This window comes from Rhinichthys klamathensis, unplaced genomic scaffold (assembly GCF_029890125.1).
Source record: "Rhinichthys klamathensis goyatoka isolate OS25496 unplaced genomic scaffold, OSU_Roscu_1.1 h1tg000231l_1, whole genome shotgun sequence".
Classification (NCBI taxonomy): Eukaryota; Metazoa; Chordata; class Actinopteri; order Cypriniformes; family Leuciscidae; genus Rhinichthys; species Rhinichthys klamathensis.
The window spans coordinates 868167-881652 of NW_026606755.1; the positions used below are offsets into that span (position 1 = coordinate 868167).

General features: G+C 36.3%; 1 protein-coding gene across 5 annotated transcripts in view; it reads left to right on the forward strand.

Moving 5' to 3' along the window:
- fgd1 (FYVE, RhoGEF and PH domain containing 1) overlaps positions 1 to 13486 on the forward strand; it is a 67717-nt gene that overhangs the window by 53301 nt on the left and 930 nt on the right. For 4 of the 5 annotated variants that reach the window (XM_056265253.1, XM_056265254.1, XM_056265255.1 and 1 more), the window contains exons 3-16: positions 1054 to 1240; positions 1763 to 2450; positions 3237 to 3475; positions 4555 to 4711; positions 6850 to 6988; positions 7199 to 7257; positions 8176 to 8322; positions 8471 to 8563; positions 8643 to 8722; positions 8916 to 8946; positions 9057 to 9158; positions 10370 to 10498; positions 10581 to 10739; positions 11828 to 11974. In XM_056265253.1, coding sequence (XP_056121228.1) covers positions 1054 to 1240; positions 1763 to 2450; positions 3237 to 3475; positions 4555 to 4711; positions 6850 to 6988; positions 7199 to 7257; positions 8176 to 8322; positions 8471 to 8563; positions 8643 to 8722; positions 8916 to 8946; positions 9057 to 9158; positions 10370 to 10498; positions 10581 to 10739; positions 11828 to 11974 — 2357 coding nt within the window. The other variant, XM_056265257.1, reaches the window with a different exon arrangement.

A 13486-nucleotide genomic window follows, 5' to 3' on the forward strand; every position in this document is an offset into this window, starting at 1 on the left:
GGGATAGTTAAAAAAAAAAAATCCTGGCATAACTTACTCATCCTCATGACACCCCTGCTTAAAATTCCAGTATAAAGTTAAACCAGCATGAATTCCATGTTGGTCCTGGTGGGTTTATGCTGGTTAGAGCTGGTGTAGTGCTGGTCTAGCTGGTGTAACTGAAACTGAACTGGTGTAGCTGGTCCACCAGCACTCCCACTTCCCATGCTAGTCCCAGCATGGAATACCAGTTCGAACATACAGTGAACAAGGGCCTCCGGGCTCTAAGAAGGACAAAATGGCAACTTTTATGCTATATATCAAGTCTTCAGAAGCCATACAATAAGTTCATGTGAAGTACAGAGGTCAATGTGTTATTATTGATTGAAATAGGCACATTTGCAAATGAGATTTGAGAGATTTCAAAAGGGTCGGTTTGATTTTTATAAAAAATATTTAAAAAAAAAAAGTCTCTAATGCTCACCAAGGCTGCATTTATTTGATCAAAGTAAGGCATAATAAAACACTGAAATATTATTTCTGTGATGCAAAGCTGAATTTTCAGCATCATTACTCCAGTCTTCAGTGTCACATGATCCTTCAGAAATCATTCTAATATGCTGATTTGATACTCAAGAAACATTTCTGATTATTTTGTGCTGCTTAATATTTTTGTGGAAACCGTGATAATTTTTTTTTGGATCCTTTGATGAATAGAATGTTCAAAAGAGCAGCATTTATTTGAAATAGATTTATTTTGTAATAATATAAGTCTTTACCGTCACTTGTAAATTAATAAAAGTATTATTTTAAAATATATATGTATTTTTGAAGGGTAGTGTATGTTTTGTGCATATATAAATATACTAAATTGGGGTGACTAATTTAATGTTTACTGTTGACCTCATGATTAATTTATGATACAATATGATATACAATTATAATGCAATCTAGTAAAAGTACTTGTTATTCTACCCTGTTGTTCTAATTTCATATCTGTGTCTTTCTGTGGTGCAGTCATGTGATCGTACAGTCTCACTGTATTGATTTCTGTATTGATTTTGTCTCGTTCAGTGCCCCCGAAACCCCCTCATCTACAGCAGCAGGGCGCTCGCCGGCCACGCCCCCCGGACAAGCCCCTCCCTCCCCCGCCCTGCCGCCCACTCCCCGCTGACCCTCGCCAATCACGCGCCACTTTACCGAGAGCAGAGGGAAGCTCCTCCCCCACTTGTGTCCTCTCGCTCATTGAGAAGTTTGAGAGGTAAGAGAACACAACAGTCGAGTGGTTGTTGACGCTGAAGCCTGTTTTTAGATTATTATTCATAACTACAGTCAGATTTGATTTGGTGCTCTCAAGTAATGATATCTCTGTTTATTGATCACAGGTAAACAAGAAGTTAAATCTTTTTTTCTCACTGCAAAACATTTTCAGAGAATATAGCTATAGGTTCTTATTTTTAAGCATAAATCTTATTAAATTTAGTTTATTATTTATTTACTTTAGTTATAATTTCATTTAACTTGCCAATATGATAAGTAAGGATTATTCAACATATGTTCTCCGAAAACAAGTCTTAATATTTTATGCAATTTGGCTTCTCAGGTACATTTATTTTGTCTGAAGGATATTAAGATTTTTTTTTTCAAACAAGACAAAATACTCAAAGAAAATTGTATTTTATTTTTATTTAGTGCTCACAATGTGATGTATTTATATATATATATATATATATATATATACATACACATATGTAACAAGACATTTTTTTGTGCCTTTTTCCAGGGAGCAGATCATCGTGGTTCCAGATATCACCGGCGGAGTGATGTGTACCCCACGGGTCCCGGACCAGCAAGCCGCTCCTGGGTCATTTAGCCCTCCACCCTCGGAGTTCATCCTGCCCTGCACGTCCCTTCAGGAACCACTAGAGGCGCCGCTGGCCGAGGAGGAGGTCGAGAAAGTAGAAAAAGAGGAGGAAGACGAGGTGGACGAAACCGAGGAGGATGACAGTGAACTTGGGGCGTCCTGCTCAGAAAAGCGGCTCTCTATGGAATCGGGCTACGGTGCCTCTGATAAACTGCTGGACAATATGGAGATGAGGGACCTTACAGCCAACCAATCAGAAATCCCCTCGGAACGCTTGTCACTCCCACCGTCACAGATGGATGGGAAGCTGGCCAATAGAGACAGCGGTATTGACAGTATCAGCTCGCCCTCACACAGTGAGGAGCTGTGCTTTGTTGGGGATGAGGATCGGGTCGGTCACGAGAGGGAGATTTGCCCGTGCAGCCCAGGGCCCGGGCTTCCTTGCGCCTATGTCGAGGGGCCCGGAGGAGAGGGGGCCAGCGGTGTGGAGGGCGGCAGAGACTCGGAGGGAGACAGTGATATGGAAGAGGGCAGCGGTGACGAGAGTGAGATGAACCCGATGGCTCTACAACCTCTGCCTAAAGCTGAACGACAAGACTCATCTGAGGTGAGTACAAGTGTGTTCTTCAGAGACCATGCCTACCATTAATTCATTCATTTATATGGTGAGGAAATGATTAAATAATTTGTCAAAGATTGATCTTACTCTTGGGTACCTTTTGTATCACCAAAGACACATTTACATATAGTTTACATATAATTTACATAAACACATATATGCAGCATACACAAACAGCTTAATTAACTCTGAGGGATAAATAAATTTGGTGCAAGAAACCCTGACAAAAATTATATTTATTTTTATATATATATATATATATATATATATATATATAGATCTACACATACAATATATTATTATTATATTACATATATATTTTTATTTTATTACACTAATGTTCAAAAGTTTGTGGTCAGAAAAAAAAAAGAGAGATTAATACTTTTTTTCAGCAAGAATGCATTAAATTGATTTAAACGGACATTTATATTATTACAAAAAATTCTATTTAAAATTAAAAAAAATTATACATTAAAAAAATACTTGGGAAATTGCTCTCGTTTTTTTTTTTTTTAAATTAAACAGCAAAAACTGATTTCCACACTAATAATAAGAAATGTTTCTTGAGCACCATATGTGACACTGAAGACTGGAGTAATGATGCTGAAAATTCAGCTTTGTATCACAGAAATAAATCACATTCACACACACAGTATACACACACACGCACTTAATTTTAAAGTTCTTACTATTAAAACCACACACTTCAGTCCATCTTGTTGTCACAGGTGTGTTCAAACTGTCATTATTCAGCCATCATGTTCTGTTTTACAGCTGTCGTTCCAGCAGCGGGTGTTTAACATTGCTAATGAGCTTCTGCATACGGAGAAGGCCTACGTGTCCAGACTGCACCTCCTGGACCAGGTGTTCTGCGCCCAGCTGATGGAGGAAGCCCGAGCTCGCAGCTCCTTCCCCTGTGAGGTGGTCATGGGCATCTTCTCCAACATCTGCTCCATCTACTGCTTCCACCAGCAGTTCCTGCTGCCCGCGCTGGAGAAACGCATGGAGGAATGGTGAGAAAGACAGAAATGCTCTGTGAGAGTGATTTTACTATGGTTAAGTGGTAATGTTACCCCCTAACTAATGTTCTATCTTGCCGTCAAGACAAATTTATTTGTATACACATTGTTTCAAAGCAGCTTTACAGAAATTCATCATGTTAATGTTTATAATATCTTAATGGCTTATAGTCGCATTTAGCAGATCAGAGCTGAGAGATAATGCAGTTATATTTTGCTACGATACAAGCAATCATGCAGTTAAGATTTGCTATATATTATACACCACTACCAGTCAATGACTGGATCAATATTGCAGTGATTACTGTGTTTCTAGCATGTTGTATGTTTGGCAACAGTTTTTCTAACTCTAATTGATGGAGTGTGTAGCTTTTCATTTCTTAAACAACCATGTAGGAAGACACATCATGGCCGTATTCCAGGATGACAATGCCAAGATCAGGCTCAAATTGTGAAAGAATGGTTGGGAGGGAGCATGAAGAATCATTTTCACTCATGAATTGACACCTCTGAGTCCAGACCTTAAATTCATTGAAAGTCTTTGGGATGTGCTGGAGGAGGCTTTACTTTACAAATACAAGATCTTGACCAAAAATGTATGCACCTCTTGATGGAAAAAAAGGTTGTGATGTTATTTCCAACAAGAGGTGCGGCGATTTTTTGCCAAGAAATAAAACCAGGCAGTTGAGATTTAATATATAGTATGTATACTGGATGTATGAGGAAATAAAGGAGGATATAAAGACCTGGGCAATAATATAGTTACATAAAAATATGTTAATGCTTTATAAATTATTACATATATATTAATAATAACCCAGTAAAAATCATCTGCCTAGTTTTATTTTTGATTAGCCTAATTATTGGATGATATTTTAGATCTGGCACATTAATAGAGTATTAAACAGATGTGTTTTTGACTATTTTGCAATGGATTTTACAGTGGCTCATGCAATCAGATTTCAGAAATGGAACTATAATTTTTCTTATTGACATTTTGAATTCAGGATTTAAGCAGATAGAAGGCACATATGTTTTCAAAAAAAAGTAAACTTCTACCCCTCTCCCCTCAGGGATCTGAACCCCCGCATCGGGGACATCCTGCAGAAACTGGCACCTTTCCTGAAGATGTATGGCGAGTATGTGAAAAACTTTGACAGGGCCATGGAGCTAGTGAACACCTGGATGCAGCGCTCCTCTCAGTTCAAAGCCATCATCCACAACATCCAGGTATCAGTGGGAACTTTAAACGCTTTGTGCTATGCTAAGGATGCAATGCTCTGTAATAAGAAAAAGCAGCGATATATATGAGGGAGGCAGGACTGTCGTGATTGGCCTGTCAACTCACAGGTGTGGTGTAATTGGTGCTTCCGGGATGGGTCACGCCTGAGGTGTTTCCTATAGTGAGACATCGAACGAATGTTTGAAAGAGAACATTCAAATCATGCATAAATATTTGAAGTATAATAACTATGAGTTTCTCTCTTCTGTTGAACACAAAAGCAGATATTTTGAAGAATGCTGGTAACCTGACAGTTGACGGTAGCCATTGACTTCTATAGTATTTTTTCCTACTATGAAAGTCAATGGCTACTGTCAACTGTTACCAGCATTCTTCAAAATATCTTCTTTTGTGTTCAGCAGAGCAGAGCAGCTCATACAGGTTTGGAACAACTTGAGGGTGAGTAAATGATGACATTTTTGGGTGGAGTATCCCTTTAACATATGCTTTTTGTAATGGAATTTTGAGTAGCGTATCTTAAATGCTACCACTAGTTTAAACTACTAGAGTTTCACTTTTTACTAGAGTAAAAAGTGAATAGATTGTCTGAATAGATTTCAAGTGTAGAAGTGTGAAACAACAATAGGAGTTACAATAAAAGTTATCTTAAAAATTCAAATTGCGATAATGTCACGGCAGAGATTGTTTGCTATTAACAGTCAGATGTGGTGAGTACTGTTGAGGATCACACTCTCAGAGTCAGATGAAATGTGTGAAAACCCCCTCACCGTTATAATGAGTGTTAATTGCACGCAACCCTGCATAATTCACACCCATCGACTGAATGAACAGAGCGTGTGTTAGTCATACAGTAATCTCATCCTCCAGGTGCACTTCACCGAATCCACCTTCACAGTCTGAGACAAGAGCGTTCGTGTTCAAAATAACGAGAGCGCTCCCACGGCTCCGCGGTGATTGAGTGCGTCAGATGAAAGAGTGAATCGCTGTGGGTGCGGGAGTGTTTTTGGGGAGTTGTAGGTTATGGTGAATACTAATGGCGCCCCAATCAGGCCTGGTGCTGCACTTCAAACGTCTCTGGTTGCCACTGTGTGAAGAATATCAAGAGTGTGTGAGGCCCAGTGCCTGAGATCACAGGACTGCTGTAAGGAGATCAGGCATGTCATGGGCTCCATCACGCAAGGCTTACACTACCAGCGAATGATCTTGTTTGTGCTTGGCAATGATTTGGGAGTTTGCCTTATTGTTAAAGACATGATGTATTTCTTGTGCAACATGATGTATTTCAGAGTGAAACAAAATATTCATTGGGAAATAATTTAGGCGGAGACGAGAAGAGGTTTTGATTGCATTGTGAAAATGTTTTAAAATATTGCGCAGGAATTTGAGCAAATCTCTAATTTGAAGTATTAAACATTGAGAAAAGCAATATTACAGTCTAGTAACCACATAGTAACATACTATATATATATATATATATATATATATATATATATATACAGTATATATATATATATATATATATATATATATATATTTTATTTTTATTTTTTTATAATACCGGTACTGTATATTTGAACAAAAGCTTATGAAAACAAGTTTTAAATTTTATATATATGTATATATAAATGAAAAACTTGTTTTCATGAGCTTTCATTAAAATATATTATATATATAAATACAAACACACACACACACACATATATATATATTTATATTATCATATTTAAAAAAATACCGTAATAATATAAAAAGTAAAGATGCTTGTATATATATTTTAATATATAGTATATAATATATTTGAATGAAAACTAGTTTTCTTTTCTTTTTATATATTATATATTAACATTTTAAATATATATATATATATATATATATATATATATATATATATATACAATTTAGTAATATGAACAATATATCTTGTATTTTAATATGTATTTGAATGAGAGCTTTTCTTTATAATTATGTGCACAAATGAATTGTGCAAAATAAGTGTGTAAATAGAGTCTTGATTCATGTTGTCTTTAAGGTCTCCGTCTTTGCAAATGTTCTGCATCCGTGTGTGGGAATGGATCGGTGCATATTTTCTTTTTAGTCATCGTATTCTTTTGGGTGTGTATTGCAGAAAGAGGAGATGTGTGGGAATCTTACCCTACAGCACCACATGTTGGAGCCTGTGCAGAGGATCCCTCGTTACGAGCTCCTGCTCAAAGACTATCTGCACCGCCTGCCAGAAGACGCGGACGACTTCAAAGACGCTCAGAGTGAGTGCAGAACGGCAGAACGCTGAAATGGCCCTTATCTCCTCCACTGACCACAGCAGCCCACTTTCTGTTTCATTTCAACTATCAGTGCATGTGCCTGGAAATATTTCAGTCAAAAGATTCATGCAAGGTTAACAGACCAAGATAAAAGGCAAAATGGAAAAATGACACCTTGTGAATATCAAGACCTTACTCCTTTATTCCTTTCAGAATCTCTGGAGCTGATCGCCACAGCGGCAGAACATTCAAACGCTGCCATCAGGAAAATGGTGAGTGGATTTCAGATGAACCACGGCACCACAGATCAACGCCACACTCCATCTGGGGTGAAAACCAGCACTGCCACTTAACAACCCTTTGTAATTAAGCATGGTTGCCTCTTTAATGTGTTGTCTGTTGTAGAAAGTCTCTCATTTGAAGCTGTTAATTGCCTATGTTTTTATTTTCTTCATTTTTTTGAGACATGAGATACCTCCCTCCCTGTGGAACCGACCCAAACAGACAATAGCTGTGTTTCCATCCACCTATTTTAATACGAATTTTGGGATATCGCATTTAAAAAAACGCTGGATGGAAACGGCAAGATATGCATAAATTCTAAAAATTTGCATAAAAACAGTATTCGCTAACTTGAGGTGGATCATTTTTTATTTGATAAGTAAACAAGGAAACATCCCCCGATGTGCAACAAAAGACTCACATGACCTCGACAGAGGACGTGATTGGAGAAGTAGACTAACTAGCATCTCAAATGTTGGTTTGGTCATTCTGAAATGCCTGAGCCAAAGTCTATCATCAAAATAATTTGGTTTAATTCCCTCCCAGAAGTGTATCACATGAATGCTTTCCCAAACACCAGGCATCCGAAAGCAATATAACATGATGACAGCGTTTATTGTGTTTCATCTGCACGTTCTGAAAAAAGAGCCACAGTGGCTTCCTGACAACAGCAACTTCCATTTTATCACTGATATTTTGCGGCGATTTCCCAGGAAGTGATGATTTCATTTTCTTGAAACACACGGGATGGAAACGGTCCATTTTGAGCACAAGTTAAATTCGTAACTTTGGATGGAAACATAGCTACTGTCAAATTTGATCAGCTTGAAGCTCTCTTGTGTGGATGCTCGCTGCGAATGAATGAATGATAAATGTCCATACAAACGTGTGAATGTTTTGTCTCTCAGGAGCGCATGAGAAAGCTGTTGAAGGTGTACGAGTTGCTCGGTGGAGAAGAGGACATCGTTAACCCGACTAATGAGCTCATTAAAGAGGGACACATCCTGAAACTGTCAGCTAAAAATGGGACATCACAGGATAGATACCTCATTCTGGTGAGTCAAACATCCCAGAGCTGTTTCACTAGTTGTGCTAAACATACTGTAAATGATACCTCAAAATGATTTCTTAGTAAAAGATGTTTTGTAAATGTAGTTCTCTGGTAAATCATGCATGTTTAACTTTGTTCTCCTCTCTCTGAAGTTCAATGACCGGTTGTTGTACTGCGTCCCTAAACTGAGGCTGATAGGACAGAAATTTGGAGTGAGAGCGAGGATTGATGTTGACGGCATGGAGGTTCGACGTGTTTTTATCTAGTTTACAGTGTCATATTCGAAATAGATCTGCTGTGGATTCACTCTGCATTGTTTCACAGCTGAAGGAGACCAGCAGCATGAACGTACCACGAACCTTTCTGGTATCCGGAAAACAACGTTCGCTTGAACTGCAAGCAAGGTACGGCTTAGGGAATGTGCTTCATCTGCTTAAAAAATCAAATCTGAGGTTGATTGACAACCACAGTAATGTTGTCCGAGCTTTTGGGGATTAGGAGAAAATACCCTAGAAAAGAATATGAGCCATTGAAAAACAAGAGAAATATGTGCAGCTTTTGGGATTTTACAATGTTTGTCGTTTTCATTTTCACCAGGACGGAAGAAGAGAAGAGAGATTGGATTCAGGTAACCTCTTCTCCTCTTGCACGTCACATTGCAGATTCTCATATCTCTCGACCATAACTCTCCCACTTACATTTTACTCATCCTTTTCTTTCTTGCTCACTTTCTCACAGGCAATCCAGGCCACTATACAGAGACATGAACAGACGCTCGAGACGTTCCGTATGCTCAACTGCTCGTTTCGGGAGGAGGACTTCACTCCTCCCAACTCTCCAGTTAGTTTTGATTTTATCACTCGCAGTGTTGTTATTGTTAACAAAAAAAATGTTCATTGAAATTTATCTGAAATAAAGTATAAATATTGGATGTAAAACTTAAAAAACTTCAACTAAAATTAGAAATGTTGCCACCAAAACAAAAACAAAAACTTTAAAAGCTAATTAGAAATATTAAACTATAAGTGACAGCAAAAGCACATAACAAAATTACTAAAACTGTAAATATAAAACTAAAAGTTAATTCAAAATATTAATAAATACTATAATAGTTAATATAATAATACTATATTTTTAGGGGGTGAAGGGACCTCTAGGGAGTCAAGAAAAAATATTGTTAATAAATTAATAATTTTAAAAAATATAATACATTTTAACATCTTACTTTTTATTCTGGTTGTAAATCATGAGATTAATCAAATGTTTTTATTCTGTTGACAGATAATAATGTGAACCTGATTTCACTAATACAACATCCAATCAACCAATCAGATTTGAGGGACAAGTTTACAGTTTATGTCAAGTTTAGACTTACATCCAGGGTTAGGTGCTTCTACATCAGTGTTATTCACCTATCATTTCCCTCTGATTTTAGGGATAATTTATGTGTAGGGTTAGGTTTAGGGGTTGGATATAGATATGGTTAGGACAATATTTTCAGAATATGTTGATCCAGGAACATGTCTTACTTGGTAAAATCACGATGACTAGATAATATACAAAGTGATTTTTATAGCAATAACTTTATAGCAGGTATATTACTACACTTAAACTATTATATACTACTAAATATTATTATATCCCAGATAATAGTTCACACGTATTTATAATATGTTCCACATATAAATGGGTCTTTATACATAAAAATATATACTGTAGCTGTATTTAGGCTGTATATTAGGAAGGGTCCCTCACAAAGGGTTTGCCATATTTGAGGGTCTGTGGTATTAAAAGTTTAAAAATCCCAGATCTATGTGAATAAATGCATAATACAGTGTCCCCAATAAGCCTTTTGATGCTCAAGTCACACTTAAATATGCATGAATGTCATTGCATTAGTTAACAACAATTTCAAATCAAGTGGCAAAACCTTAAAGCAAACATCTTTAAAGAAGACACTTCCTCTAATGCAATGACATTTAGGTGTGGGTTAGGTCTGTGAATACTTAATGTAGCCACTGCAGTATTCTCTGATCGTGTTTTGTTTTCAGAATTGCACAGAGCTTGGAAAGAGAGCGCCCACTCCAATCCGGGAGAAAGAGGTCACACTGTGCATGAAGTGTCAGGAGCCTTTTAACTCTATTACCAAAAGACGGCATCACTGCAAAGCCTGCGGACACGTATGTAACACAACACCATAACTCTGTAAGTCCTCATGCTCCTGGTGCCGATGCAGTGGACTGACGTGGGTCTTGATTTCAGGTGGTGTGTGGAAAGTGTTCTGAGTTCCGCGCACGTCTGTTGTACGATAACAACCGAGCCAACCGTGTGTGTATAGACTGCTACACCATGCTAGTGGGAGTGCCGCCCTCTCCTGCCAGTCTGAGCAACAGCACACAGAGACGTCGCTCCATTCTAGAGGTAAAGTAAAGGTCACGCTCTAAACGTGCACTTCTTTAAGGAAATAGCAGTGCTTGCAAAAAAGAATAGTGTTAATGCTTTAGGTAAACCTGGTCAAAAGTTTGGGGTCATTAACATTTTTTAATGTTTTTGAAAGAAGCCTCTTATGCGCACCAAAGCTGTGTTTATTTGATCAAAAATACAGTAAAAACAGTAATATTGTGAAATATCATTACAATTTACGATAACTTTTTTTGTATTTCAATATATTTTAAAAAGTCATTTATTCCGGTGAAAGCTGAATTTTCAGCATCATTACTCCAGTCTTCAGTGTCACATGATCCTTCAGAAATCATTCTAATATGCTGATTTGCTGCTCAAGAAACATTTCTTATTATGATCATCAATTTTTTTTTTTGCGTAAATGGTGATACACTACCATTTAAAAGTTTGGGTTAAGTAAGATAAAACAATTTTTGTTTTTTTAAAAATTAATACTTTTATTCAGCAAGGACCCATTAAATTAAGATCAAAATGCTACAGAAAAATTCGATTTCATATAAATGGTACTCTTTTGATAATTTTATTAATAAAATATTAATTTAAAAAATGATCACGGTTTCCACAAAAATATTAAGCAGCAAAAACCAACATTGATAATAATAAAAAATAAATTACTAAATAATTAAGCTCCAATAATAATTGATAATAAATGGGCACCAAATCAGCATATTAGAATGATTTCTGAAGGATCATGTTACACTGAAAACTTTGCTTTGCCATCACTGGAATAAATTACATTTTAAAATCAAATGAAATTGTAATATTTCACGGTATTACTGTATTTGGTCAAATAAATGCAGCCTTGGTGAGTATAAAAGACCTCTTTCAAAAATGTAACAAAAATAGTTCCAAAATGATTCTTTTGACCAGTAGTATAGGTTTTATACAACTGTAGGGACTCAACACATAATGTGACGCGTCTGCGGAGTCTAAAGGCAGCCATATGGCTAAATAGATGCCAGAAAGAGAACACAAGAATATGAAAAGTACTAGTTGTTGACAAGTATTAATGTCAGTAACTGTAACTTGTTCTTCCCCTCGTGCAGAAACAGGCCTCAGTGGCAGCTGAGAATAGTGTGCTGTGTAGTTTCCTACATCATATGGAGAAGGGAAGTGGCCGTGGATGGCAGAAGGCCTGGTTCGTCATCCCTGAAAATGAACCACTGGTGCTGTATATCTATGGTGCTCCACAGGTAAGGCTGCAGTAACTAATCCACAGGTTTATACACATATATTATGAGAATGTGTGTACGAAAATACAAAAGTACGAAAAATTATGAAAATACAGATGTGGTTTCTTTTCTTTTTTTCTTTTTTTTTTTGAGAAAAATATTAACCTCCATGACTGCATGTACACCTGGATTATCATTTTTATGCCTGATGTGTCCTGGACAGAAGCAAAGGACTTCCTACTCACCTGTCAATCAACCATTCTGTTAAAACAAAGGTTTTGAACTTTGCCTGTTCCATGTGGGTTTTAAAGAAATGACCCATATAATCAAAAGGTTTGGAAAAGCCTAAATATATACATAACCATCAGAAGTTTGGGGTCACTAAGATTTTTTTTACTTTTATTCAGCAAGGATGCATTAAATTGATCAAAAGTGACAGTAAATGCATTTATAATGTTACAAAAGATTTCTATTTCAAATAAATGTTCACTGTAAAAAATGATCGTGATTTTAACGGTAAAAGACTGTAAAAATGCTACAGTGAAAAGCTGTTAATAGGTTAACAGAAAGTTTCCTTACTATATAAGGTAAATAACTGATAGATCTAACGGTACATTTAATGTAATTTTACTGTAAAATACCGTTAAATTTACAGTTTTTGAAAGTGAAAAAGAACAACTGGTATAATTTACAGTGAAAAACTGTAAATTAACATTCCCACAATTCCCTGCGTGACACTTCACATTTGATGTATTTTTGTTGAAATAACAATGTTTCTTCTTAGTTTTCTTAGTTCTTTTCTTATCAGTTATGTACATTAGAGTTTTATGTTACATTTAATGTTGTTAAATTTATGTTCATTGCATTTTTTAAATTTCATGTGTGTTACCATGATGGTGTTCAATGTTTGTGCGAATAAATCTGTACACCTTCTATATAATAGTATTAACTTTCTCGTGGAAGAGCTGCTTGTGATGAGCTTTGATTTGTCATGTGATTTTCATCACTGCTGTGATTGTTGGTTGTCAGTGTATTACAATGGTACAAAACAGATATTAATACATAAATAGGTTGGTAAATTAACATTATATCAGATGATGAAATACGGTTTATTACTGTAAATTTTAAGTTAAGTCTGTAAAACCAATAACATCTGTACCATATTTTTGACGGTAAAGTTCTGGCAACCACAGCTGCCGGTATTTTACCGTAAAAATGGCATTTTATTTTTTACAGTGTTGTTCTTTTGAGCTTTCTATTCAAAATAATCCTGAAAAAATGTTTCATGGTTTTCACAAAAATACGAAGCAGCACAACTGTTTACTTGAGCAACAAATCTGCATATTAGAATGATTTCTGAAGGATCATGTTTAGCTTTGTCATTGCAGAAATAAATTATATTTGAAAATATATTCAAATTATTTCACAATATTACTGTTTTTACTGTATTTTGGAACAAATAAATGCAGCCTTTGTGAGCAGAAGAGACTCTTCTTACCAACCCTAAACTTTTAAACAGTAGTGAACGTGCAC